Genomic DNA, 26,125 nt, shown 5'->3' on the forward strand with positions numbered 1-26,125 from the left:
AACTCATAGTACACAAAAGGGGCAAGGCACTGTGCTCAGGTCAGGTTCACCTGGGATGTGCAAGGCTGGCCTCGTCTGTGAACCAGCACGCGAGTCCACCCTGGCCAGCTCACTCAGGTAGAAACACTTGGCATGGGGAAACCCAAGGCCTGCTCACACAAGAGCTTCACAAAACTAGGAGAAGGAGGGAAATTCTCATCCTGAGAAAGAGCGCTGGGAAAACGTGCATCTAATGTAATGCAGGATGCGGAAGGCTGGAGGCTTTTACTCAAGAATCGGGACCGAGGAGACAGAGAACACGGACGTGAAGACCAGTCTAAGCAATAAAGAAAAGGCCCAGAAATCTGAGAGGAAGAATAATACAACAGCAATGCACATTTTTAAAAATTCTACAGAAAAGCCACTAGAGTAAGTGAACTTAGGAGCTAGAGTGTGGCTCAGTGGTAGAGCACCTGCCCAGCACACATGAGGCACCCCGGCAAAAGCTAAAAATATACATATATATGAATTTATGAACAACTAGAGATTGAAATCTAAAACATCGAACCTACATGTACGAAGTATCTAGAGACAAATTTGACGACGTGTGCTGGCTACATTCTGAAAATCGTAAAACAATGCTGAAAGAAATCAATGGCTGCATAAATGGAGAGATATGCCATATTCATGAGTCAGAAGTCCCAACTCTCAGGATGGTGCTTTTTCCTGAAGCGATCAAGAGTCAACCCAATCCCAATTGATGAGTCTTGCGAGATGCTGACACTAGCCAAGTGCTCCAAATTATGGGAATGCACACACTCTGTCAAAATGTCTACCCACGTGTGTACTACCAGCTTCGGCTGCCAGACTGTCTCTGCCACCTGACCACGTCAGTGATCCGCTAGGTGCATGTGTGTGAATCTCGTGCATCCTCTGGTTAGCACTCAGCTCTAACATGCATAGGATATGACAATCGGGTCACTAAATGTGTGCAGCTGTTCAAGGCAGTGCAGTTCAGGAAGAGGAATCACAAAACCAAATGGAAACCTTCAAAACTCAAAATTAGATAAGATTTAAACCAATCTGTCATGGCCAAGATCAAACATTTCTCCACATTTTGCACAGCCCTGCCTTGAGTTTGCCACATTCTAAAGCTAGACTATGAAATGCTAGACTGTGGACCAAGAATGTTGATGACCCCTCCACGGGAACACACAGTTTCCATGAGCAAGACCCTCAAATGCTCAACAGCCATAACAGACGCCTCAGCATGAGCTGAGCTCTACCAAGAAGCCGACAGGGCTATTTAAAAAAAAAAAAAAAAAAACAGAAAGGCTTTCCACCAGCACCCATCAACATGTAAAACAGAAGATCCTCTGGAAATAAAACAGAACCCACAACCAGCACGTCGGAGGGAGCTTAAATCATTCCTGATCACATACTTCAGGTCTCTCTGGGTCAATGGTCAGTTTTGAGGAGAAGAAAGAAAACAATTCCCCTTCCATAAATTTCATGTGACAAGTCTCTCCGAAAGAAAAACTTTAAATCACTTTTATTTAAACTCTGAGAACTAATACTGTACAGAAATCTCTTATTACAAATGTTTTTACCTTGTAGAAATACAAAATTTTTTGATTTTTAAAAATAAGGAACGCAAACTTTTTTTAGTCATTATGCTCAGTTAATAAAACACACCCAGCAGAAACACCTGGGTTGAGTGGGACGACCCGGCAGTGTCCACAGCGACAGCACTTGGAGGGCTGAGGCAGGAGGAGCACTGGGTCGGGATCAGCTGGGGACACAGCAAGACAGACAGACGGGAGGGAGGGAACACCTGGGCCTGAGCTGGCATCTGCAGTGCAAGCCACCCAGCTCCAGGAGATGCCACTGGCCAAGTGTGCCCTCTCACCCCAGCTGTGCGCCGCTGTCCAGCCCTGGCCTGCACCCCGACTCCCTCCAACACCCATGCTCAGCTGCGACCTCCTCAATGGGCTTTCTTCAAACACCCGTGTCTAGCTTTACAGAGTGCAGGCAAATGATTTTGACATCTGTATGAAAGTGCCAGTCTGTGCACGTGAAGCCTTCAAGCCAGTAACACAACGCCAGGCCTCGCTAAGACACTTGCAAGCCCGCGCTGACGGCTGGGCCTGCCAAGCTGTGCTTCCAACACCGCACCTCCGCATCCACCACTCTCCACCTCTGCCACCCTCCTCCAAGCAGCTTCAGCATTACGACTTCAAGTCACTGCCTGTAGATGGCAATCACACAAAGTCTGAATTTATGGCACACCTGACATAAAATCTATGCATTCACAGAAGTAAACAGACAAGGAAAACAAACACCCACTTAAGAGACTTCAAGACCATTTTCCTTATCCTCAAGTACAGCACCGCTGCTGGATTAAATTCCGACCAACCTCGCAAACAAGTGTATTACAATGATTAAGCTCTAGCTTCAAAGAAAACTGGCCTTTTTTTTTTTCTTGAAATTATTTGAAGAATTCCATCCAGGTGTAGAATCTGAAAATCTGAATCTGAAATGCCAGCCAAGGCTGGCAGTACTCCACCACCTCTGCATTCCAAGAAGGGAAAGAATAAGTAAACAACTCTGTTGACAGCAGACTGGTCCAGGCCAGTTTTAACTAGAAGTTATCAACAGGCAGAGTGGACCTGTGTGTGCAGACGGCTCCGTGGTGCGTGGTCCTGCTACAAGATCTGGCCACGTAAAGCCTCTGCAGATGGACGGTGAGTGGCCCAGGGACAGCTGCTCAAGCAGCTCCAGAGGTCTCCTTACACCTCAAAGACCCCCACCACAGCACCTCCCTTGACCCGTGGGATTACACTCCCAGTGCTCAGCAAGTCATTCACCACAAACAAGGGGTGGGCCCAAGGAATCTTCAATATTTTTAAAAGGATTTGACTTAGATACAAGACAAGTTGATTTATATACTTCTTTCACTTTAAATATCTGAGGCCCAAAAATAACCAACTCATAGAAGTATCTTATTACTCAGAGGCCAACCAACTTTTAGCTGTTTGGGGAGACTTTTCCACATACTGCTGCCCACGTCTTGGACATAATTCCCACTCACTGACATGGCTGCACGTGAGTGATTTTCACTATGTCCCGGGGTGGAGTTCCCACCTCTCCTAAAGTCTCAGCAAGCACAGGCCTGGTCACCACCACACTGCAGGACCCTGCTGTCACTTCTCATCTTTGTTTTCAGATCAGGAAGCAACTGCATGGCTTGGTTGAGCATCAGCACAAGTGACAGGAACATCCAGGGGCCTGTACGCCTTGCCCTATAAGATGCAGTTCCAAAACAAGGTGCTCGAGGCTGCAACACAGTTGGCGCTCCTCCGTCTCTGAGCTCCTCCTTGCACATGGCTGACTCCCTCCCTGGCTCTGACCAGACCACTACCATGCGCTGACCGTGGGATGCAAGTGAAAGATCTCTGACACCACTCTCCCCAGCTCATGAGGACAACCTACTCCGAACTAAGAACAGAAGCAACAGAAGCCTGGGGCAGCCATCCTCAGAACGCACGAGGCTCTCAGGGCAGCAGGGCTGCTGTCCCCTTCTGTTTTACCCTAGAGCAACGATGTTCAATGGAGGTGACAAAACGCAGGCAGCCGTGGCAGCCACGGGGAGAGATACCACCAGGACTTCCTGGGCAAGAGCAGAGGAGGCTGAAACACACTCCACCACAGGGGCAGCGTGGCCCCAGAGAAAGCCTTCCCAAGCCTCACATGAGCAAAGCGCCTACTTCTGACTCTCTGAACCCAGGGTCTTGGTCTATTCAACACAAAACATTTTACAAGGTTTTAATATAACTTGAACCTTCCAGGAACTCAACTGTTAGATAAGTCTCGAAAAAAAATCATACTTTGCTTTATTTGAAACTTCATGTTCACCATTCTCCAATATTCCCTACCAGCTGGTGTCCACACTGCCAGCACAGCCACTGGGCCAGTCTGCACCAAGTGAACACACAAAGCAGCACATGGGGTTTAGTCACAGCTGACCATCTGGACACTGAAATGTTACTTTATGATACACTACTGTCCTTTTATTTCTCCTTCACATTACATTTAGGACAGTCTATTAATTTAATTATAAATCCTACTTCCCACACATTACACATTAGAGTAAGGGGGTGTTCCAATAATTGTACTTAAGAAAGGTACTGGATCATCAGGTTTGCGAGTCTGAAAGAGAATTTGCACAGACAGCACGTGCCAGCAGCGTCTGTGAGGAGAAAATGCAGGCGAGCTCGACGACGCCCAGCTCAGAGTAACTCCAGCAAAGATGCTCACTTCACAGCTGGGAACCGCGGCACCCAGATCCCTCCACTGCCAGCTGCAGATCAGGGCCACTAAGTCATACAGCAAACACACCAGGGAGGCACAGGAATGTGCAGGCTCCTTGGAGCTTCCTCAAACAAACCAAGACAGGCGAAGTCCTGACCTTCCTGAGCAACCCTAGACCCCTCCTCTTCCTTCCTATACTCCCCCTAAAGTCCACAGAGCACCTGGTTTGCTCTGGCCACCAGCACACACGGGCAGGGTGATGCAGCAGCACTGGACATAATGTCAGCAAGGCCTCTACAGCCCCTTCAGGCCTGTTTGGCTCCCACTGCCACCCATCAGCAAGGGCGGGGCTGCTGCCCCTCCAGGGACTCAAGAGAACAGCCCTCAGTAGGAAGATTTCAAGCCCTCTCCAAGTCCAAAGACACGGCTTGTCACTGCCACAGACACAACTTCTTCTTAGCCAGCCGAGAGAAAGGGCAGCAATGCTGACAGGACTCGTGGTCACTGGTGCCCGGAGCCCGAGTCTTGGCTCACCTCCTGGCACACCACCTGGGCCTGAAGAACCCAAGCATCTTTCTAATCCAACCAAGTTACCCACAAAGCTTCACCTCAAACAATGCACAAACTGCTTCACAGGTCTCTAAGATGAGGCTCTAAACATCTTCTAACAGGCACAACAAAAGCTACAGACTTGAATGAAGAGTTTGATATACCCCAAGTAAAATTTATAAACACAAACTCTGAAGAAAAAATATCTAAAAGACCTGTCAGATAGAAATAGAAAAAAGCAAATGTGTATCTGCAAAGATTTGGTGGTTAGATGCACAGAAAAGATGCATCAGCTTCATGTCAAAAAGGAAAGTTCCAGCGGGGAGACTATTTGGTTTTGGCCTATGTGAAATCAGTGGCCAGGAACCAGTCAGACACCCAGTGGCTATGCCACATGAAGGAGCAGTGGGAGCCTGGGCAAGGACTGAGCACTTCCCCACAGTGGCCTGAAGCCCCTCTGTCCTTACCATCGCACTTTGTTGCAGGTCTGGGTGGCGCCAAGCGGAGAGCCTGCCACCATTGGGACCTGGATAGGGCTATGCTGTTTGTTGGTGACCAGGTCCAGCTTCTCCTCCAACGATTTGCAAGTAGCTTCCAGAGCTTGCAGCTTGGCCTCAATGCTATCCAACCGTAAGCATATCGTCTGGTTTATGGAGTACAGGAAAGACTGGAAGTGAAAAAGAGAAACTTCAGGAAGGATATCCTGAACTATAAGAACACAGTTTTAAGACCCCCCCAAACAGCTATTCCAGAACACCAGCGTCTCAGTAGACCTCTCCTACACTGGGACTAGCTTCTCAGTCATCCTCCAGAAGCATGTGAGTTACAAGTTCAGTCTTCTGTACCAGAAATGTGACTCCTTTCTCATGGTTTTACTTCCATGTGCAGTCACAATTCTCAGTTTTGAGTAAACCCATACAATAAACGACTTATAGGGTCCTTAATGTACCACTGCATTAATCAATAAGTTCATAAACAAAGCTAGTAAATCCTTCTAACAATGAAAACAGATCGCACCTAACATCCAACAGGCCTTACAACCACAAGCCTCGTGTGCCCACATCATGCCAGCTGCCCTGATGCGAATCCACTCACAACCTTCCTACGGAATTTTGGAATGGCAAGCCTGCCACCTGGTGGCCAGCACAAGACGCACCGCACGTCTGAGGCCAACTCCATGGTACCTTGCATGGCTCCACACCCAGAAGGATGGACACAGACGGGCAGGAGGACCCCACTCCCCACCTGCCATCCTGCCAGGAGCCACCAGCAACAGAGAGCCCCAAACTGGAGCTCAGGTGCTGTAGGTGGCAAGGCCCCAGTAGCAGTACTAAGTCAGCACTGAAAATAGCAAAGAATGTGAAGAACATGGTCTCATCTCTTCCTTCTCCTAGTCTGCTGTGACTGAAGGCATGAAGCGCCCAAAGTCACATGGGAAAGGAGGAGCGGGCCAGGAAGAAGAAGCAGTGGAGCTGTTTGGGCTGACTGTGGCCCTCAGTGCAGGTGGGTAGAAGGTCACCTGTGCTGGAGGCAATCGCAGGATATCGAAAGCACAGCAGCAGCAAAGGTCATGTCCCACTCCTGGCATCAAGCCTGGGTGGAGAGAACGGACGCACCTGTGAGAGCACCTTCGCCAGGCCAGGCTGCTCTGGAGAGCCCGAGGGCCCCTGCCTCACTCCCAGTGTGCGGGCAGTGAGGAGCCCCCGCTCCCACACACCTCACTGCCACTCAGCCCACGCTCCCTGAGACCCCACGCTAGAGTGCGCCCTGCAGGAGCTAGGTTGTGGCTGCAGTACAGCTCTCGCCTAGCAAGGAAGAGGCCCTGGGCACAACCCACAGCACCACCAAAAGAAAAGTGCACTCTGCAACAGAAAGGCCTAGAAAGAAACTGCTGAAATCCACCTGTTGCCAGCTGTTCTGCACTGGAGCAGGCGCTGAAGCAGTGTCCAGGGGAAACAAGCAACAGGCATCAGGCCCATCCCCAACCAGCTGTCACCAATGCAGAAGCAATGTCAGTGTGAGGGCAGATGGGCATCAGCATGGGCACCAACCAAGGCTGAATCTTTGAGATAAAAGCAACCCCATTCTTCTTGTAATTTGAAGACATAAAACATCTGCCTCCCACATTCTTTCAACATAGTAAAGCCTCATTATTTTAATTCTAAAATAATTCTGCCTGGGATTTTGGTGAAAACCACTCCTACAAATAATACTACTTACCAAAGAACAAAGAAAGAGTAAGGAAGAGTATTTTTAAATACGTCTCTCATACGGAAGTGATAGTGGCCATAAACGGCTCCAAACTATCCATTAAGGAGTCCAGGGCCAGGCTGGGCAAGCTCCAGTCTTCCCAGAGCATGGCAGCCTAGGCATGTGCAGCAATACCAGAGGCCCAGCCGGCCTCCTGACTGTCTGAGGCCTTTCCACAGTACACCAGAACTGAGGCGGCCTATTTTGCTTTTTTACTTTATACATTTCCACATTATTGACAATGAATGTGTCTTTTGATAGAAAATGAAATGCATTCATAATCCAGGCCCTTTATTTTTAAATAATATAGTGTTACTAACATAACCACGTTCTCTATTCATCAGTCTGAAGTACAAATCTCACCGTGCATATATGTCTAAACCACCCGTGTAAGCCTACACTCCTTGACAACAGGATGACCAGAGCACTCTGCACAGATGCGCTGCACGAGCAGAGGCAGCTGGGAACAGGACTGCGTTCTGTCTCCACTGCTCTCAGCGCTTCTCACACAGCCTCTACCCTGCAGACACTGGAACCAACCGAGCAAATTCAAGATCCAAAAACAATGTGCCGAGTGGATTCCTACTTCAGGACCTGGGGGCTTAAATGACAGACAGAAGCAATCTGTCACCAATGGGCAATACAGCCACAGCGCTGGCTCATCTTCCCCTATCTAAGGCAGGCCTGTGGGTCCATGGGAAGATGTCTCAGTTTAACACTGGTTATTCCTCTCACTTTCAGCTGAGAAATGGCCTTATGCCCTTCCACAGTGGGCTGAATAAAGACTTCCAGAAACGGTATTTCCATGTCCCTATTCCCAGAACACATGAATGTGGACCTAATTGGGAAAAGGGTCTTGGCAGAAGTAATGAAGTCAATGAAACCATCCTGGCCTAGATCAGGGTGGGTCCTACACAGAGGCTGCAGTGATGTGAGAATATCATGCTAACTGAGATAAGCCAATCTCAAAAAACCAAAGGAAGAATGATCTCACTGATAAGCGGATAATGACACATAATGGGGGATGGGAGGGGTTAGTGTTAGGGTTAGGGTTAGGGTTAGGTTTAGGGTTAGGGAGGGTGGCAAGAATGGAGGAAGGAAGGACTATATAGAGGGAAAAGAGGGGTGGGGGGAAGGGCAAAAAATAACAGAATGAATCAAACAACATTACCCTATGTAAATTTATGATTACACAAATGGTATGCCTTTACTCCGTGTACAGAGAAACAACATGTATCCCATTTGTTTACCAAAAAGAATGGAGCCTCTAGGAGCTGGGAAAAGGGGCATGGCCCTGTCCACAACCTTGATCTTGGACTTCTAGCCTCCTGAACTGTGAGAGAATAAACTTCTGTTGTTTTAAGCCACCCCACTTGTGGCACAAAAAATCAGCCACAGTATACTTAAAAATATTCGTATTTTTACCTTTATAGAGGGATCCTGGCAATTGATTTCTAGTCGCTGGCGTTTCAAAGCAGGTTCATCTTCATCTGTCACTACATGATTCTCCAAGACAACTGAAAAATCAATGATGGGACACAAAAACCTTAACAGGAAAAGTTTTCAAGAACTGTTTTAACATGAAGATAGTACACAGCACTGATGCCTTACGGTCAGATGAGAAGTGGCACAACCTATTTCATATTTTACCATTATGATGTAAAATTCTCAGGCAAAAACCAGGAGCCCTCCTTAAGCTCAAGGAAAACTGAGACACCTGGGCAGTTATGTTCTCCATGTGCGGCGACCCTTGCATCCTACTGCAGGCCTCCCAGTCAGAGCTCTCCTGAGAGCCCACGTGAATGCTGGCATGCGGACACCATTCAGTTATATTTCCTTCCAACCTTAAAATAAAGTTCTGTCAGATGACTATAATTCCATACCAAAATCACTCTCTGCATATCCTATCTGCCCAGGTGGGAGATCAAAACCGGTTCAGCCTCAACACACTGCCATATGCAGAAAGCAAGTCCAGAGAGTTCCAGAGACTTGTCTGAGGTAACACAGTTAGTTTCTTTGTAACTAAAGAAATCAAGAATGAATGCATGCCCCTTGGTAACTGGAGTAGCTCACAGCTGTAAAGGCAGCAAAGCCAGCATGTCCCTGGCAGGCTGCAGCTGGAGAAGACAGAGGTACACACGCCAATGTTCCACAGAGGCTTCCTACCAGGAGCGGGACTGCAAGTGACTGGACTTCACTTTCTGTGCGCATGCTGCTCTTTACAATGATGCAGGCATTACTTTCAGAATCAAACAAAATAACTCCTTTTCCATTTTAAAGCCATCATGATCAGTGGAACAAGCCTGATGAAATCAACAACCTTACATTCTTTCAGAAAGGTAAAATACAACATGCAGTAGGTACATGCAAAATCAGAGGAACCTAAAAATCTTTGTCTTGAATGGAACCAAAAAAGAAAAGAAAAAAAACTGGAAGGACATAACATAGCAACTGAAAGCAGCTAGGCTGCTAGGATTATAAGAGATCCTACTTCTTTCTTGACTATGTATCTTTTCACAATTTTTGGTCCTGTTACACAGCAACAAGAAACTAATACACATGTCAGAACCTGAATTAATCCAATGTATATACAGAATATACTGTGGGGCATTCAAAAGTAGTAAGATCTGCCCAGAATCATTTGCAACCTATTTGGAAAGACAAAATACAAACCAGAAACGACTTAAAGCGCCACGGAAGGTAATACAGTACTACTGTTGCTTCTCACTCCTTGGAACATTCTAGGCTGCATTTCCTAATCTGAAGGAAGTGAGTGGTGCACCCATGGCCAAGGCATGTGAATTAAATAAATGCAAGCACTTCCAGGCTAGCCCTCGGTTCCCACATGAACTCATCCATGCTCCTCCCCTTCCAACAGCTGATTCTGACACCCACAACATCTCCACTGGCCACACCCAGAGCGACCATGCAGAGCAGGCCACAGCCCTACCCCCACCCCATCTGCCAACTGGACTCATACTGGACTGCCTATATCTTAAGCTCTACAAGGTTCACAATTTATAGATGAGGGGAGTCTTAACCGTGAACCTACTCTGGATGTACACGTGGGCTGCAGGGCATTTGCAGGGTGTGTGCACATGCTCCTGGATTAGAGGCAGCAAGCTCCAGTCCAGAGAGACCGCAGGGGCTCTGCACACAGAAGGAGCATCATAAACAGGTTAGGAACTACACCTCCCATCACTTAAGGAACAAAGATGGGGCACAACCGGATGAAAAGGATTCCTGAAGCTGTCAGAACTTTAATGTTCTAAAGCTGCAGAAAATACATGCCAGGAACCTTTTTCTCTTACAGCACTGCAGCACGTGTTCCCTAAAGAGACAGTCATTCACTGGCCAAATATGAAAGGGCGCTTCTAAAACTGGTATGTGTAAGGACAGCACATCTTGTAACAAGGTGCAGAAGACTGGGAGCAGCACCCCAGCACTCTGGCACCCTCGGGCCCTGCTTCTCCAGCTCCTAGCACTGGTGCTGTGCTCTGCCACACAATGATTTCCAAACAGAGCTTCTCCAGCTAACACCAACACCACCAAGTAAGACACCACACTTTCTCACAAGACTCCAAAAACTGCTCTCAGTTCTAACATTCCTGAAGAAAGGCCAGGCAGCCAAAATATCCCTGATGGTCCTTGTCCTTTCAAGCACAATCAACTGCAAGCATACCAATGAACGGACAAAAAGGAAGCCTACTAAGAACTCTGGCAGCATGAGTTAAGTGTAGGTCAAGTTTCTTCAGAGGAGGCTCCTTCAATGCCCAGAATCACCTCTAAAAGGCCCAGTCGAGGCCTCAAAGTAGAGTGCTTTTAATATCCTAAGGGAAGCACCAGTTTAGCAGAAGAGGAGGGAAGGTCGTGCTCAAGCACAGTCAGAAAGAATCCATCAGTGAAACTGCTCTGGAAAATCTGTCAGTGTGTTACAAAAATATCCACCATATACAAGCCAGCACAGTGGCACACTCTGTGATCCCAATGACTTGGGAGGCTAAGGCAGGAGGATCATAGGTTCCAAGCCAGCCTGGGAGACTTAGAAAGGCCCCCAATCAAAATGAAAAATAAAAAGAACTGGCGGTATAGAGTCCCTGGGTTCAATACCAGTACCAAAAGAAAAAAGTCAAAGATATACAGGGATTCTACTTCCGCAACTTACCCAACAAAAACATCTGCCAAGACATATGTGCAAGGACCTTCCCCACATGGCTATACAAAAAAGAAAAACAACATGAAGCAAGGGAATAGCCATCCAGAGGGAAGAGCGCAGCATAGCGAGGTGTGTCTACACACAGAACGCCAAGCGGCTGATAAAAAAACGAGCCAGACTTACCCTTACCAACAATCACCTTCCATGGTCCACTGACTTACTAACCTCCACGCAGGGCAAGTGACAAACAGAAAGGGTCAGCCACAGGGAGCCAAAGGCTTGCTGGGTGGGCACATGAGCCTGTTCGTGTCAGAGAGCACATGAAGGTGGCAGCGTGTGCAGAGAGGGCAGGTGCTGGGCAGCTGCACATCTGGGAGGGGACTTAGGGACCAGGACGGGCCAGTGAGGCAAGGAGGGCTGACTGTTCAGCCTCCATGACTTGAATTCTCATACGCAGCGTGTGTCACTATTGCCTCTGCTTAATGTAAAAGAAAGAAAACTACTGGAATAAAGAGAATAATATTTCACCTACTGTCCCACAGCTCTGTACCTGGGTGGTCAGGACTCAGGTCTTCCACTGCAATCTGAACCACATCCGCTAGGTCCTGTTCTGACATCATCCAGAAGGAGTGGAGAGGGGCTGGCCCACAAGCAGGGGTCCAGCTCACAGGGCGCTGGGTGTCTGTCACCTACAAAACAAAAGGCAAGAAAGCAGAGAGGAATATTAAGGAGTGTGAGGCGTGAGCAGACAAACTCCCACCATGTGTGCTGAGGCCCTCTGTGCAGTGGGTCTGCACTATAGGATGCCTCCCGCCCAGGCCACCACAGGGCCCACTCCTGGAGAATGCTGACCCAGCTCCACAATGCCACCAGGGTCCTCTTCTCACGGGGCAGGCCCAGCCCACTGCACAGCCTCCCTTCCCCACTCCATTCCACCTTTCTAGATGGGCTTGGGAACCTTACCCCACACACCTCCTGCAATGCCCTGTCCTTACCTGCTCCCCACAGGCCTCAGAACTACTCTGACTGCCACACTCTAGAAAGCTGGTGTCCCAGCTGCACGGTACCACTGGCCTCCAATGTGACCTCTGGTCCTATGTCCAGAATGTCTCCCAAGCAGACCCTCCATGCCTGCTCCCAGACCACATGACACTGGGATTAGGCCTCAAGAGAACTTATTTTCCAAAACAGAAGTGAGGCCACGTTGTCCCAAGTATAGTCTATCAACAGAGATCTAAATAAGTAATTTCAGAAAAGACTAGATTAGAAGGAACCCAGAGCAAATAAACAGAAGAAAAACAAATACAAAAATGAGAGAAATGAATAAAGTTTATGAATATAAAGAATAAAAGTAGATGTAAATATTTCAAGAAAAAGTAGCACACAAAACAGGCGAAGATCCAACACACATGTAAGAGGAGACTCTAAAGATGAAAACCAAAGTGATCAAATGGAATACTAAAACTATGATTCTAGAGAATTCCCCTGGCCCAGGGGCAGCTCAGTGGTCTCAAAAAGGCCCCATTTCAACTCCCAGGAGAAGCAGCAGAAAAAAAGAAAACTCTCCCAAAAGCCCACAGGGATGGGAGTTTTAAACCACTAAAGTGGGAGACACATTGTAATAAAAATACTATTCAAAAATTCCTTTATACACCCAGGCAAAAGACCACATGACTTAATAATGCAAAGAAAAATAGATGCTTAAATCAGAAGGAAATGAATTAACATATTTACAATACTCAAGGAAAGGAAATCAGCTAAGAATCCTATATCCGGACAAAATCACTCGAGCATAGAAGGAGCAAGCTGTTCTCAGTAACTAGCCAACCATAAGCACTTCCTGAAGATCATGCTAGAAAAACAACTTCCGACACAAAACCCCTGGAGGAGACACGGTGGTCAGTGGTGAGCTCTCTATCCACATGCGGGACTGGCCCAAAGCAATCCCACAAAGGAGAGATGGCACAACACACCACGCACATGCTGACAACACAGCAGAACATAACACTCAAAATGGAACAAAAATGGGAAGCCCACACATAAAGTGTGACAATTTTCAGCAATCATATTGAGCAATAGTGTTTGAAATCCCTTCTGGGAATGTTCTGTGTACAAATAAATACTATCTATCACTCCTAATGTCCCTGAGAGCATGGAGAAGTAGGTATAGCGATCAGAGTCAAGGAAACGCCTGTATGTGTTTATGTACACTCCGCCTGTCTACTACAGAAGTACAGAAACAGCAGTCAACACGGTGACCATGTTCACCTGGGAGCCCAGGTCACATTGATGAAAACCACCTCACCTAAGGAGACCATGGTTTCTTAGAGCCGTGTCTGATTCCAAATATGAGGCAAGAAATACACAAGCTGAGCCTAGAACATCCTGTCATGTCAGATGTAAGGAAAGAACACAGGGCTGCGTCAGAAATACTCAGGAGCCAACTAGAAGAAGCTAGTCCTGGTCAAAGGGGGAAAGAACTGACCACCAACAAGGATGACAGGTGAAATGGGGTTAAAGAGAAATATTTTTAAAGTCATGAGTTTGGAGGGTGCAATGGAACTAAGTCTAATTTTTAACAAACAGTAGTAATAATATAAAGCATTTATCCTGTCTTCCTACACAATTTGTGCCACTAAAAATCCTAACAGCAAGTGATAGTTCCTCTGAATAGAAGTATCACAGTGAAGAAATGGTCATAATTTTGCAATTTCTAGTCATTTAGAAATCTGGACCCTGGAAAAGAATGGCTGTTAACATCAAAAAAATAAAACCAACATTATGTGCCTCATTAGTGAAGAATACACTGCCACCCAGGTGGAAGCTTGCCATACAGAACACTGACTCTCACTACCCACCTGCAGTTCTAAAGAGAGCGCTCCAAGTTACAGCGGTTTCACTTACGGTTTTTAAATTTTCTAATGGTTCTAACACGTATTCAGTAGGAACCACACTTGAACAGTGGTCTTCCCTGATGCTCTGCTGATGCTGGGCAGCCAAAACGCAAAACCTGAGGGAACACTCAACCAAAGCTCTTGGTGTGCTATGCTGTTCAGCCAGGGCGCTCTGCAGGCTAGAGCACTGGATGCATTTTCAACAAAGAACTTTAAACCTAGGGTCTGCGTACTTGCAGGGATCCCATGGTGAGTGGGGGAGTATCCCTGCTACCCCTCCCAGAAAACGGAGAGGTCAGGAGAACCCACTACACCCCAGAGATTCAGTCAGCAAAGCGAACCCCGACTAGGGGCATGCTACAAATGACCCCACTTAACTACAGCTGAACTGTATTGGGGGTGGGGAGTACAGGAACGTATTGGTCAGTTTTTCACTGCTGCAACAAACACCTGAGAAAATCAACTTAGGGGAGGAAAGGTTTATTCTGGCTCCTGGTTCCGGAGGTCTCAGCCATGACAGGACGGCTCCTCTGCTTTGGGCCTGAAGGGAGGCAAAACATGGTGGTGGAAGGGGTGGTGGAGGAAGGCTGCCCTGCTCACGGTGACCAGGACAACCTCAGTGACCTACTTCCTCCAACAAGGTCCCGAGCCCCCAGAGTCCCCACCACCTCCAACACCACCATCAATTATTAACCCATCAAAGGATGCATCCATTGAGGAGATAAGGGCCCTCGAGATCCAATCACTTTCCAAGAGCCCAAACTGAACATTTCAACTGAGGACCAAGCCTTCTACACAAGAGCCTCTGGGGGACATTCTAGATCCCAACCACAACAAGAGGTGTACAGAAATTAAAGGAGACTTCAAACGTCAACGAAAGGCCTACACCAGACAAAACTACAGGACTGAAGAGCAGAAACCTGGGTAGGAGAGCTGAAGACAGATGCTGTCCCACAGCAGTGAGGGTCGCCGAGAGCAAGGGTGCTGGCCGCTCACTCCTGGCCCGGACAGTGATGGGGTGTACACTGCCTAGGGGGTGTCCTAGTCCACCTTACCTCTCCCAATTCCTATGATTGCATCATATTCAATAAAAAAGACATTTTTAAAGGGAAAATTCAAAGACACTAGGAAAAAATACTCGCTGCACACAGGCCAAAGAGCTAATTTCCTTCCTTCATAGCAACAGAAAAAAGGTCACAAGCCTACTCAGAGTGAGCGTGGGACTGAGAGTGAATTCGCAGGACATCATTGAGCAGCCGTCCTCAGCCTCCTGTGTGCCCGGCAACGCACACATGAACACAACACCATTTCTCTCCACCAGTGCAGCAAAGGCCACCCAGGAGACACCACGGTAGTCCCCAGCTGCAGTGCCCGGGCCAGCAATTCAGCCATCTACCCAGGAACTGGCCCCAGGCACTGGGGTCAGACAGCAGCCACCCTACTTGAAACAGGAGAGTCTCCAGCCTAGCGTGTGATCATGTTAACCCGTGTCCTCTGAGGAGGAACTTCAGGAAAGGTTGTCTGGCAGTCAGGCTTAAGATCCATACGACACATATCATAAATCCTGTCTTCTCTTACAACCCAGGAAGCAAAGCCAAGACTAGTTAAGGGATAAACTCCACTTCTTAATGAAGGCAGTAGTCCTCAATCAGGTAATACCACCCCACCAAATTCTGCATTGGTGGATTTAAAACATTTTAGGGTTACAGACTGCTTTCAAAATATTTTTTTAAAAGTTTTAAAAAACAATATAAACTCTTTTCTGAGAAAAAGCACAGACAGGCTAAGTTTTAGCAAGTTCTATAAGCTACACAAATACCACAAATGCAGGGTGCCCATCCCAGTCCCCCTACCCCTTGCTCCTCAGTGAAGACCCCTAAGCAGGGCAGAAGGCCACCAGACAGATGCACCTCTAGCCTCCCCTACAGCAAGTTGTGGTCACAGGACACAGAGACAGAAACCTCTGGAAACCTCCTCAAAAGAGGACTGGCATGTGGCCTGGCCCTTCTCCATGCTGCTCCAGCTGGGTCCTAGGCCTGGGATGAGGATGGACAGAGGAGCTGCAAGGAGGAGCTCAGGCCCTTGCATCCACGGGACTGCCCACTGTCCTAGGCTCCCTACCCCAGACATCCTCGAAAGAAAGGACAATAACCAACCACCTGGTTTTAAACAACCTATTTTAAACGAGGCATGGTAGTATACACCTGTAATCCCAGTTATTCTGGAGGCTGAGGCAAGAGGATTGTAAATTCAAGGTCATTCTAGGCAACTTAGCCAGACCCTGTCTCAAAATAAAGACTTTTTTTTTTTAAGGGGCTGGGGAGGGGTCGTAGCAGCCTGTGCGGGGGGAGCAGCGGCGGTGGCCAGGCAGCGCAGCTTCGGAAGGCTCCCGCGCGCCGCGGCCCGCAGTGCCTGCATGCGCCCCGCCAGGATGCCCAAGAGGAAGAATTGTTTCCTGAAGAAGACCACTCCTGAATCATTGCCATCAGAATCGTGTGTACTCTGTAACATTTTTGGTCGTGGAAGTCTTAGTTTTCCTAATATTTTTAATGTGCTGTGAAAGATTGAAAGTTTGAGTATGTAGTGTGTGTGACAAAGTTTTGAATTAGTGGGACCTAAATAACAGCAGCATTCAAAGATACTGGTACTTGATACTCTATTAAGAAAAATTTGCCTCCAAATTCAAAGCTGGAAAGTCACTGGAATAACTGAAAAAGAATCACAGTATAAGGCTTTTTAGATTTCCGGTACATGTGTTAAGAATTGTGTACAAAGTGAAATGTCTGTGTACTGATTCTCAGTATAGCCAATAAAATCTCAAATATGGGGGAAAAAAAAGGCTGGGGATATATCTCAGTGATGGAGCACTTGCCTAGCATGAGCAAAGAAAAAAGGGGGAAAAAAAAAAAAGAACAACAAAAGAAAAAACCTACTTAAACAATTTTAGTACTGGAAGCACATTCACTGATGGGCCTGGGTCCACAGATTCCATGTTAAATACCTGTTTCTCTAAGAGGCCAGTGGAAAGTTTTTAAATGACCAATGCAAGCATCACCCTAGTTTCTAAAAGCTCTGCAAGTGGCTTAAGAAAATACTGTGAACTCACCATAAAACCCTGAATCCTAACCTCCTCCAAATGAGGACACCACTGTTATCCAAGCTGTTTACTCAAAATGATTCTGTTGCCAGGATAAAGAGTCATTTAAAATTCTGCTAACAGTGAAGATTTCAAAAGAAAAACCAAGGCAACAAGCCCAAAAAAACTGGACCAGAGCAATGCCTGTGGTTGCCATTTTGGCAAATTAAATTTGCCATTTCTCAGAAGTCCTGGAGATAGTCCAGTCAATATAATAAAACAGCTGGGTGAATCAGTGTTCAATAAAGACTTAAGCAGTTTTTCCTTAGAATCATCCATCTCCCAGGGTGCACATGGAAAAAAGAGCACCCACCAACTTCAAGCAATAACCTGAATGCTCAACAGCAGGGGAACAGTAAAATCAAGGGTGGCACAGCTGTACAGCCAAACATCCCAGTCATTAACACGAATGAGAATGACTTGATTGCATGAACCAAGTTCCAGAGCAGCACGTGTGACATGATACCAATCCCTTCCCTGGTAACTGCATGCAGGGCACCATGGTTCCAGACCTCCGCCAGGGAAGAGGCACGGCCAGCAGGGGCTTCCTCCCTCTACCCTTCTGACCTGCTCAGCTTCCATAAGCAACTATTATTGATTTACTTGTTACCAGTGAAACTCTTTTCCTAAAGCAAAACAGTGGTAAGTATGTAGATGAGGCTAACCGTGTCAAGTCGTAATAAACCCAAGAGCGCCTTCGTAACCTGCTAAGTCCCCCTCAGTGAACAGGCATGGGGAGGACCCAGTCACACAGGGCCAGAGAAGAGCCACTTCAAGCCCAGCCATCCTCACACACCATGGGCACCTCGGGGCTCCTGGACCCCAGGTACACTTTCTCCACTCTCTTCCGACCTCCACCCCTTCCTCCCTTGAGTTCTACTGATGACCCCATCACAGCGCCCCCCTCTTCTGCCCCATCCAGCATGGCTGGCCCTTCACATCTCCCAGAAGGTCCTACCATCATCTTCAAAGCCACCTCTGTGTCCAGTCCAGTTTCTCCTCTCTTCACAGTCCCCCACAGCACGCCACCAGATGTCACATGACAGTCTATGCACCATAGTTGTCTGCTCCAGAAGCTCCCTTCCCTCAGAGGTCCCACGTGCCATCCTCCCTGGTGCTCCTGTGGGACTCTGCTCTGCTGGCCTACACTGTCCCCCAGGCCATCACCGCCTGTCTCTGCTAATCCTGAATCACCCCCCTGCTGGGGCACCCCGGGCTCCATGCTGGGCCCTCTGCTCAGTGGCAGTGGCACCTGGCAGTTTGGCCTGATGGCTCTGAAGCATGGAGCAGCTGTCCTGCAAACTCCCAGACCCAACTCCAGCTCCAGCTGCTGCTGTCTCAGACGGTCACTCCAGGGCGCTCTTCCCACTTCAGCTGATGACATCCACTTCCCCGCTACTCAGGTCAAAAGCTCCTGTACTGACAGGTTCCTTGCTTTGCCCTCTCCCAGACTCTGGCCTCCTCTCACCAGTTCACTGCCTGCCAGACCCAGGTCTGTGGTGGCTCATCTAGACTTACACACAGCTCCCTCCTGGTCTGCTGCTGCCTGCCCAGTGATAGCTTCCAACACAGCTCAGGGTCACGTTCAGCACAGTCAGTTCGGTTCTAGCTCCAAAGACTTTGGGACACTCCTGGGCCCTCTGAAGTGGCTGTGGGTAACACGACACTTCTAAGTCCCCTCCAGGATGCCATTCCCTGTTCATTCCATCCTAGCAGCCCCCAAGTTCTTCAGGCAGGACCCAGCACAGGCCCTCAGCCAGAATTCTGCCTGCCCCTTACCCCAACCTCGGCTCCCACACCACCTCCTCAGTGGCCCTCTGACCACACCCAACTGAGCCCCACCAGCACCCACTCCTCAGCCCTTTCCCCTTCACTGCCCAGCACAGTCCATCTAGCCTGCCATGTATCTTAGCATCTGTCACCCTAGAAGGGAGCCCCACTGGAAGGCAGCCCAGGGGCAGGAGCTGGTGGCTAGCACAGTGTGCAGGCACTGGCACTCGGTTACAATGCCCACAATGAACCAGAAGAACATTCTGCTCAAGTCACATACCACACAGGTGTGAGGTCAGCATTCCCATGGAAAATCACAGGTGAGGGGAATCCTAATTACCCTGACTTGATCAGTGCATGCTGTACACATGTGCAGAATTACCACACTGTACCCATTAATATGTGCATTCATTATATTAATCAAGAATATTAAATTAAAAATTAATAAAAACCATGAACTAAGGTCTTCAAAGTCTTTGTGTCTATATTCTCATTTCAATAAGAGCTGCAGTATAATCACCTACATAAATCTAACTGCTTACTTTAAAAATGTAAATGACCCATTGTTAACAGTGACAATGTAACAAGCTGCTATATGTGTCAATAACAGATAATAGTCATTCATCAGCTAAAATAGGTAACTACAAATATGTTTTTAATTTTGCTATTACTCAAGTATTTGGGGAACCCATAAAATAAAACCATGAAGGCATTAAAACAGGAAAAGAAAAGTGACTTCAACTGACCTTAAAACAGCTTTAGCAGTAAAGGTTAAAAAGAAAACACTACAGATGATCAGCTCCCCTTACATGAAAAGAAAAAGCAAGAAAAAATAACTACATGAAGCCCCTATGCTCCATGCTGGGAGGCCCTTCACTGGGGTGTCCTGGGTCACTATTGAGTGGCATCCCATGGTCACTGGGAAGCTAAGCTTTTAAGCACAGGCATTCCTCAGGAAACCATTTCTTACGTTAACGCTTGATGACAGCATCATGCTGCATATGATCTGGATGAGGCCATGTCCACAGGAAGAAGACACTACAGTCCACACACACAGCCTCCCGGGCTGGGGATGGAAGGAACAATCTGTCTACAGACACATCCCATGCCCTCCGTAAAACACCTGGCTCCTTGCACATCTACTCCTGGTTCAGCCCCAGCAGTAGATGATGACAAAATACAACCCCCTGCTGACAAGAAGCCTTAGAGTCAGTCAGGAAAGGCCCCCAGCACAGGAGAGAGGCAAACCTAAACCCAAGGCACCCAGTGTGTGCAACAGCACAGAAAAGACCCTGGAATCACGACAGTGTGGTAAGGAACCCAGCACAGCTACACAATGCCCCCACTCTCCATCCTATGCTATATCCCTCTTAAGACTTCGTGGCCCATCTGACTTGGAATGCCTAAGTCCACATGCCAGAAAAATTAAGGACAGCAATTTTCATTTTCATTTGGAGAAATCACTCAGCACCCAGTTAGGAAGCTAAGTCTCCAGAAACAAAGCAACGCTGGGAGTTGGAAGATCACCCTGTTAGCCAAACGCTTTGGGGATATAAGAGCAGTAACAAATAGCCTGTATGAAGTCAGCAAATCAATTTTTATTAAATGGAGATATGTAGAAAACAGCTTACCGCCCCCCCGCAAAAATCTGAGTCTGAGTTGGAATACGCAAGAAATGAAATGGAGGGAAAATCAAAAATAAGACTGTAAGTGGGGGCTGGGATTGTGGTTCAGTGGTAGAGCGCTCACCTAGCACATGTGAGGCACGGAGCTCGAGCCTCAGCACCACATAAAATAAATAAAAGTATATGTCCATCTACAACTAAGAAAAATTTAAAAATTAAAAAAAAAAAAAACTTAAGTAGTTGTTCAGGAAATCAGGAGGAGGCCAGAATTCCTTTTTCCTGGGTTCCCACATATTCTTGGGAAACTTCAGGCAACACTTGGTTTAAATTTAAAATCAGGAAAGGAGGCAAACTGGCCCCAGGTGAGGTCCCCTCCAACCTCATGTTCCTAACATTTGATTAAACGTCCATTTTTATTCAGGCTCTCCCACACAGTACACATTCTCAACACGCACCATAGGGGCAGGAGAGGACGGACCCGCTGCAGCCCTGAGTCGCAGCTGGCTTCAGCCTTCAAGGTGTCCAGCCAAGCAGAGGGTGGCAGGGCAGGCTCTGCGACAGGTACCCGCCGCCTCCCTGCAGCTTTCTGGGACAGAAACACAGCTTCGGTTCCTAAGCATTCAATGAGTGAGTTCAAAGGTCATAACAACTCCCAATGCTGGGACAGGGGTTGAATTTTTAAGTGTATGGCCAAAAGATAACCCTGAGCACATCAGCATGCAGAATCTAGTGGTGGGACTGAAAAGATTTCATTCACACTTTAAGGCAGTCATCCTCTGACCTCAGTCTCAGGACCCCCTTCACCATTTTAAATTACTGAGGCCTCCAAAAAGCTGTGCCCACATACTTATCACTGGCAATATTCCATATTTAAAAAAAAAAAATTTGTAGTTGTGTTTTAACCACATGCTTTTATTTATTTTCATGTGGTGCTAAGGATCGAACCCAATGACTCACACATGCTAGGCAAGCACTCTACCACTGAGCTGCAGTTCCAATATTCCATATTTGAAATCACAACACAAAATGTTAGACTTATTAGGTATCGTTACTTAATATTTATTATTTATTTTAAAATTACAAAAATCAACATATTACATATGAACATACAAAGCATTTTTTATGAAAAATAACTACATTTTCCAAAATAAACAAAGTTTTAGCAAGGGACACTGCTTTGTACTTTTACAAATCTCTTTAATGCCACGTTCAATAGCAAGAAAATGCATCCGTTTTTAGTCTGTTGAGATGGGTGGCTTTGGCTGATCCTGTGACGAAAGCCCAGCCTCACAACGAGATGCCAAAACCCAAGTCTTTGATTCTCCCTTGAAGGTTAGTTGCAGTATGATCCCTGAAACCACAGTGGTGGGCTTCCACAACGACCACTCTAGAACCCACCCACTTGCCTCACATGGTAAGTAGAGCTTTGGCCCAAGTGTGGTCTGTGTCCATCACCGACAAGACTCTGCGGGCTGAGCTGTGCAAGTCTTCCCAATGTTGTGGTTATATGATATCACAAGTGTATCATCCTTAAAGAAACAGTGAAACAACATGTCCCTGGATGCCCTCTTTCTCTTCCCAAAAGCCTCGCCAAGAAAGAGAACAACAGGAACAATGAGAGCAGCCTGGGCTGGCAAGTGCAGACTCACATAATCTCAGAGGACACTGGCTTTCTTGTGTGCGCTGGGAGAAGAAGGGCAAGTCAGCGTTACCTGTAGAAGCCACTTTCCTTCACACGCACCAGGACAGTCGCTCCTTGAGAAACTGCGCAGACAAGCAAACTAAGGGACCTGACCCTGACTGTGTCCCTGCTCCTGACATAAAAACCCTGGGTGGGGATGGGGCTGAACTGAGGGCACTGTGAAAAGGACACATGTCACTCATCCAGGTGGCCACCACTGGACAAGTCACCGATGGAGAAGCCCTGCTTGGCAAAGCAATGAGGGGCACAGGTGCTATCAGCCTGGCACCCTGGACCTTCCCTGCAAGCGTTTCCCAACAGCCTTGGCCTCATACGCTGTCTCCAGGTATTTTCTTGGGTATTTCAGCAACTTGTCTCACTGCCCTGGTGCAACTGGGCACTGAACATGCCAAAAAGCATCTTGATCATTAACACTGGCACTGACATCTTCCTTGAGGGCACTGCCAGGCTCACAGTGGCAGAGGTAAGCTTTCCAACAAGATACACACTTCACAGCTTAAGTGATGTCACTGACAACAAATCCCACTAGTGCTTTTCTCTGAAATGACAGGTTTTTGTGCATTTTGTTACTTTTTCTTTCACATGGTCCATGAAACTGCAGCTAGTTGAGCTAGCAACCTAACTGCAGAGGCTCATCCTAGAAACTTGGCCACTGGGAGTGCAGATGTGCCTCTGCACACTTCACCTCAACAGAGCATGGAGGCGGCCTGCTCTGCACTAAGGTCTGAGGACAGCATGGCCACTGAAGGAGGTGGCACTGGACTCTGTGGGGAGGAGCTCGTTGCAAGAGCACGACCCGGAAGTTACCAACAGGCTGGACTGGAGGGACTTGGGTTTCTGCTCAGCCGTGTGTGGTTTGGGAGAGATTTACTTAAGAAAATGACTTCACTGCTTCATCGAGGACATTCTAAACAGCACCCGTTTTTAAGTGGTTTTACAAGGCAGTGGATGACAAGGATGACAAGAACAGAACTGGGGCCACAACCTGGATTCCTGCTCAGGCAACAGCACCAATCCACCACCAATTCCCCACATCAGTGCAAATGGCAGCACAAAGACGACCACTCCTGGCTACAGGCACTCGGACCGTCCACGTCGGCTCCCCAGAGCGGGGCTCTCCTCACCTGACTACTGGCTTCTTTTCCCCTGAGGACTGCTCAAGGGGATGCCACCAGTCTCCCAGTTCCTCAGGAAGGAAGCCCGCAGGCCCTGTTCCTCCTCTCCTGATCTGCTAGCCTTCAATAGTGACCACAGCCAGGTACTGGGGATCCCCCTGCTGCCAATTCCCCTGATGTCCCCTTCTCTGCTCATACCTGTCATCCATGAACACTCTGGCCCAGGTCCCTGGCTGCATGGCTCTATGGTGTAAATGCCACCTCTCCATGACACACCACACTTACGGCATGTTCCAAGTGTCCCTCCCACACCACAAATGGCTGAGCAGGAACCAAGCCCTCCAGTCCAGTCTTCAGTACCTTCCAGATTGTACTCTTCAACAAGCTCCTCCCTGTGCAGCCCAGTTCAGCACGTTCCCCTGTGGGATTCAAGCCCTTACCAGTCAGCTCCACCACCTGCCTGCATGTGACCTTGCTCCATTTCTGGACTGAACAGAGGCAACCGAGGCCATGGGTGGGAAGTTGGGGCCCACAAGTCAAATCCATTCCCCACCTATTTCTGTGCAGCCCAAGAGCCAAGAGTGGGCTCTACATTTTTAAATAGTTGGGGGCTGGGTATGGCGGCACACACCTGCAAACCCAGCTACTCAAGAGGCCAGGGCAGGAAGACCGCAAGTTCAAGGTCTGCCTGGGCAATTTAAGGAGCCCCTATCTTAAAATACAATAAAAAGGGCTGGGGATATAGCTCAGTGCCCCCTAGGTTCAATCCCCAGTATTGGAAAAAACAGTTGGGGGTGGAGGGGAGGGGGCAAAAGAAGAACAATATTTCATGATATGAAAATTACATGAAACTCGAAGTCCAATGTCCACAAGTAAGGTCTCACTGGAACACAGCCATGGTCGGCTATGTGCACAGTCTTTGGCTGCCCTCACAACACAACAGCAGACCAAGGAGCAGACAACCTACGCCCCAACCAGGAAAAACACCTAGCCTCTGGACCTCAGCAGAAAAGTGTGCCAAACGCTGTGACAGGCATTTGGGGCATAGCAGTGACCTCAATAAGGACCTTCACCCTCGTGGTGTGCACTGAACCACTTCCCAGTCCTCTATCACATGCTGAAGTCATGCTGAAGACCTCTTTGGAGCCTCACCCCTCAGTCCCAGCTGCCATGTCCTCCTGCTCCTTGGAGAATCCTCCCCATCCACAGCGCTAGATCCCAGAGCCCTCAACCACTCTGGTCCAGCCCTGCCCTTCAGCAAACAGCAGTGCGTGAGGTGTCGATGCCCAGTTTCACGGGTGGGCTACCCGTTGCAAGGGTACTAGCGGACCTCCGCAGTCATCACAGACCACCGTATGAGAGACTAAATGCTGAAGCACAGCTATACCATACCCTAGAGTCTGTCCCACTGGCCTAAAGGGATTCTTTCCACAACTTTACATATGACATCCAAAAAGGTACCCAAGCTCAAATGCCACCTGCAACTACCTGCAGCTGGTGAGTGGTACCACACTTCAACTGGAATCAGCAATGAGAAATAACCAGGCTAACCTGCATTGCAGAACCACGTGTACACCCATCTCGGTTGTTGAGGAATGCTGGCTATGGGCTCATAAACTGATTTGGGTTTAGACCCAAAGTTTGAAAGCTAATGTACCTGAATAAGGCCAGTGCCACTCCTACAGACTCAGAGTTCAAGAGCACTGGAGCACACGGTGTCAGTGCCGAGGAGTGCTGACGGACGCCCACAGCCAGCGCCAAGAGGGTGACCAAAGCTGCCAGAGTTGAAAAGCATCTCCAGCTCAGTCCCATTAAGGAGCACCCAGCGGCTCTACATGGCAGCCTGGTGCATCCCAGCAAGCAGCCTGCTGGTCCTGAGTCACATGAAGGAGCACTGGGCACAGGTGAGCTGCTTCTTGTGCCACTTCACACAGCTTCTGAGTCTTCAGCTGCCAGCCAGCAGCCACCTGGGGCCCAGCCTATCACAGGGAGAGTGGGAAGAGCACTGTGCTGGAGACCACAGCTGTCAGCAGCTGCTCCTCACTCCAGGTGTGCACATGGCCACAGCCCACCAGTACCCAAGAAAGCTGACATGAGGTTGATCTGGATGATACAGCGAAGTCCAATCACACCTCATTTGGACTGAGATGAGAGGAAAAAAATGTTTTTAATTTTAAAGTCATTTATGCATTGACATACTCTTATAAGAAATACCAACCCTAAGATTATAAAAGTTCATACTTGACTAACCTCATTTAAAAATAATTTATAATTCTCAACAGTGTCACTGAATAACAAATAATGCACTAAAACTGCAAGACTGTATGGGAACAGAGCCAAGGACAATTCACCACAAACATGCAATCGGGCCACTTCCCTGAGGCCAGCAGGCCCTGTGAGCCTGAGGCCCCAGGAGCCCCTGGAGGTGGGGGACTTGCAAACCCAACCAGACAACACAAAAACAGAAGAGTTAATTCCACCTCCAACAGTCACAAAGGACTGTGACAAGGATGGGCACAAAAGGAGGCAGGGCCACCAGGCCACCGCTGGGAGCTGGCCATTCACTTCACACCAACCCAGTCTCTGACCTATCCCAGTGTGATGCCTCAGACAAGCAGCTGACAAGGGAGATGCAGCA

The 26,125-nt window shown here is 48.1% G+C and overlaps 1 protein-coding gene across 7 annotated transcripts in view; it reads right to left on the reverse strand.

Annotated features, from left to right (window-relative positions):
• Positions 1–26,125, reverse strand: part of Banp (BTG3 associated nuclear protein) — an 84,280-nt gene that overhangs the window by 49,829 nt on the left and 8,326 nt on the right. For 6 of the 7 annotated variants that reach the window (XM_047528267.1, XM_047528266.1, XM_047528265.1 and 3 more), the window contains exons 2-4: positions 11,796–11,934; positions 8,515–8,606; positions 5,307–5,506 (exon numbers count right to left, since the gene is read on the reverse strand). In XM_047528267.1, coding sequence (XP_047384223.1) covers positions 5,307–5,506; positions 8,515–8,606; positions 11,796–11,865 — 362 coding nt within the window. In that variant the 5' untranslated portion in view covers positions 11,866–11,934. Of the gene's footprint in view, positions 1–5,306; positions 5,507–8,514; positions 8,607–11,773; positions 11,935–26,125 lie in introns of those variants that run through there. The other variant, XM_047528269.1, reaches the window with a different exon arrangement.

This window comes from Sciurus carolinensis, chromosome 16 (genome assembly GCF_902686445.1).
Source record: "Sciurus carolinensis chromosome 16, mSciCar1.2, whole genome shotgun sequence".
Taxonomy (NCBI): Eukaryota; Metazoa; Chordata; class Mammalia; order Rodentia; family Sciuridae; genus Sciurus; species Sciurus carolinensis.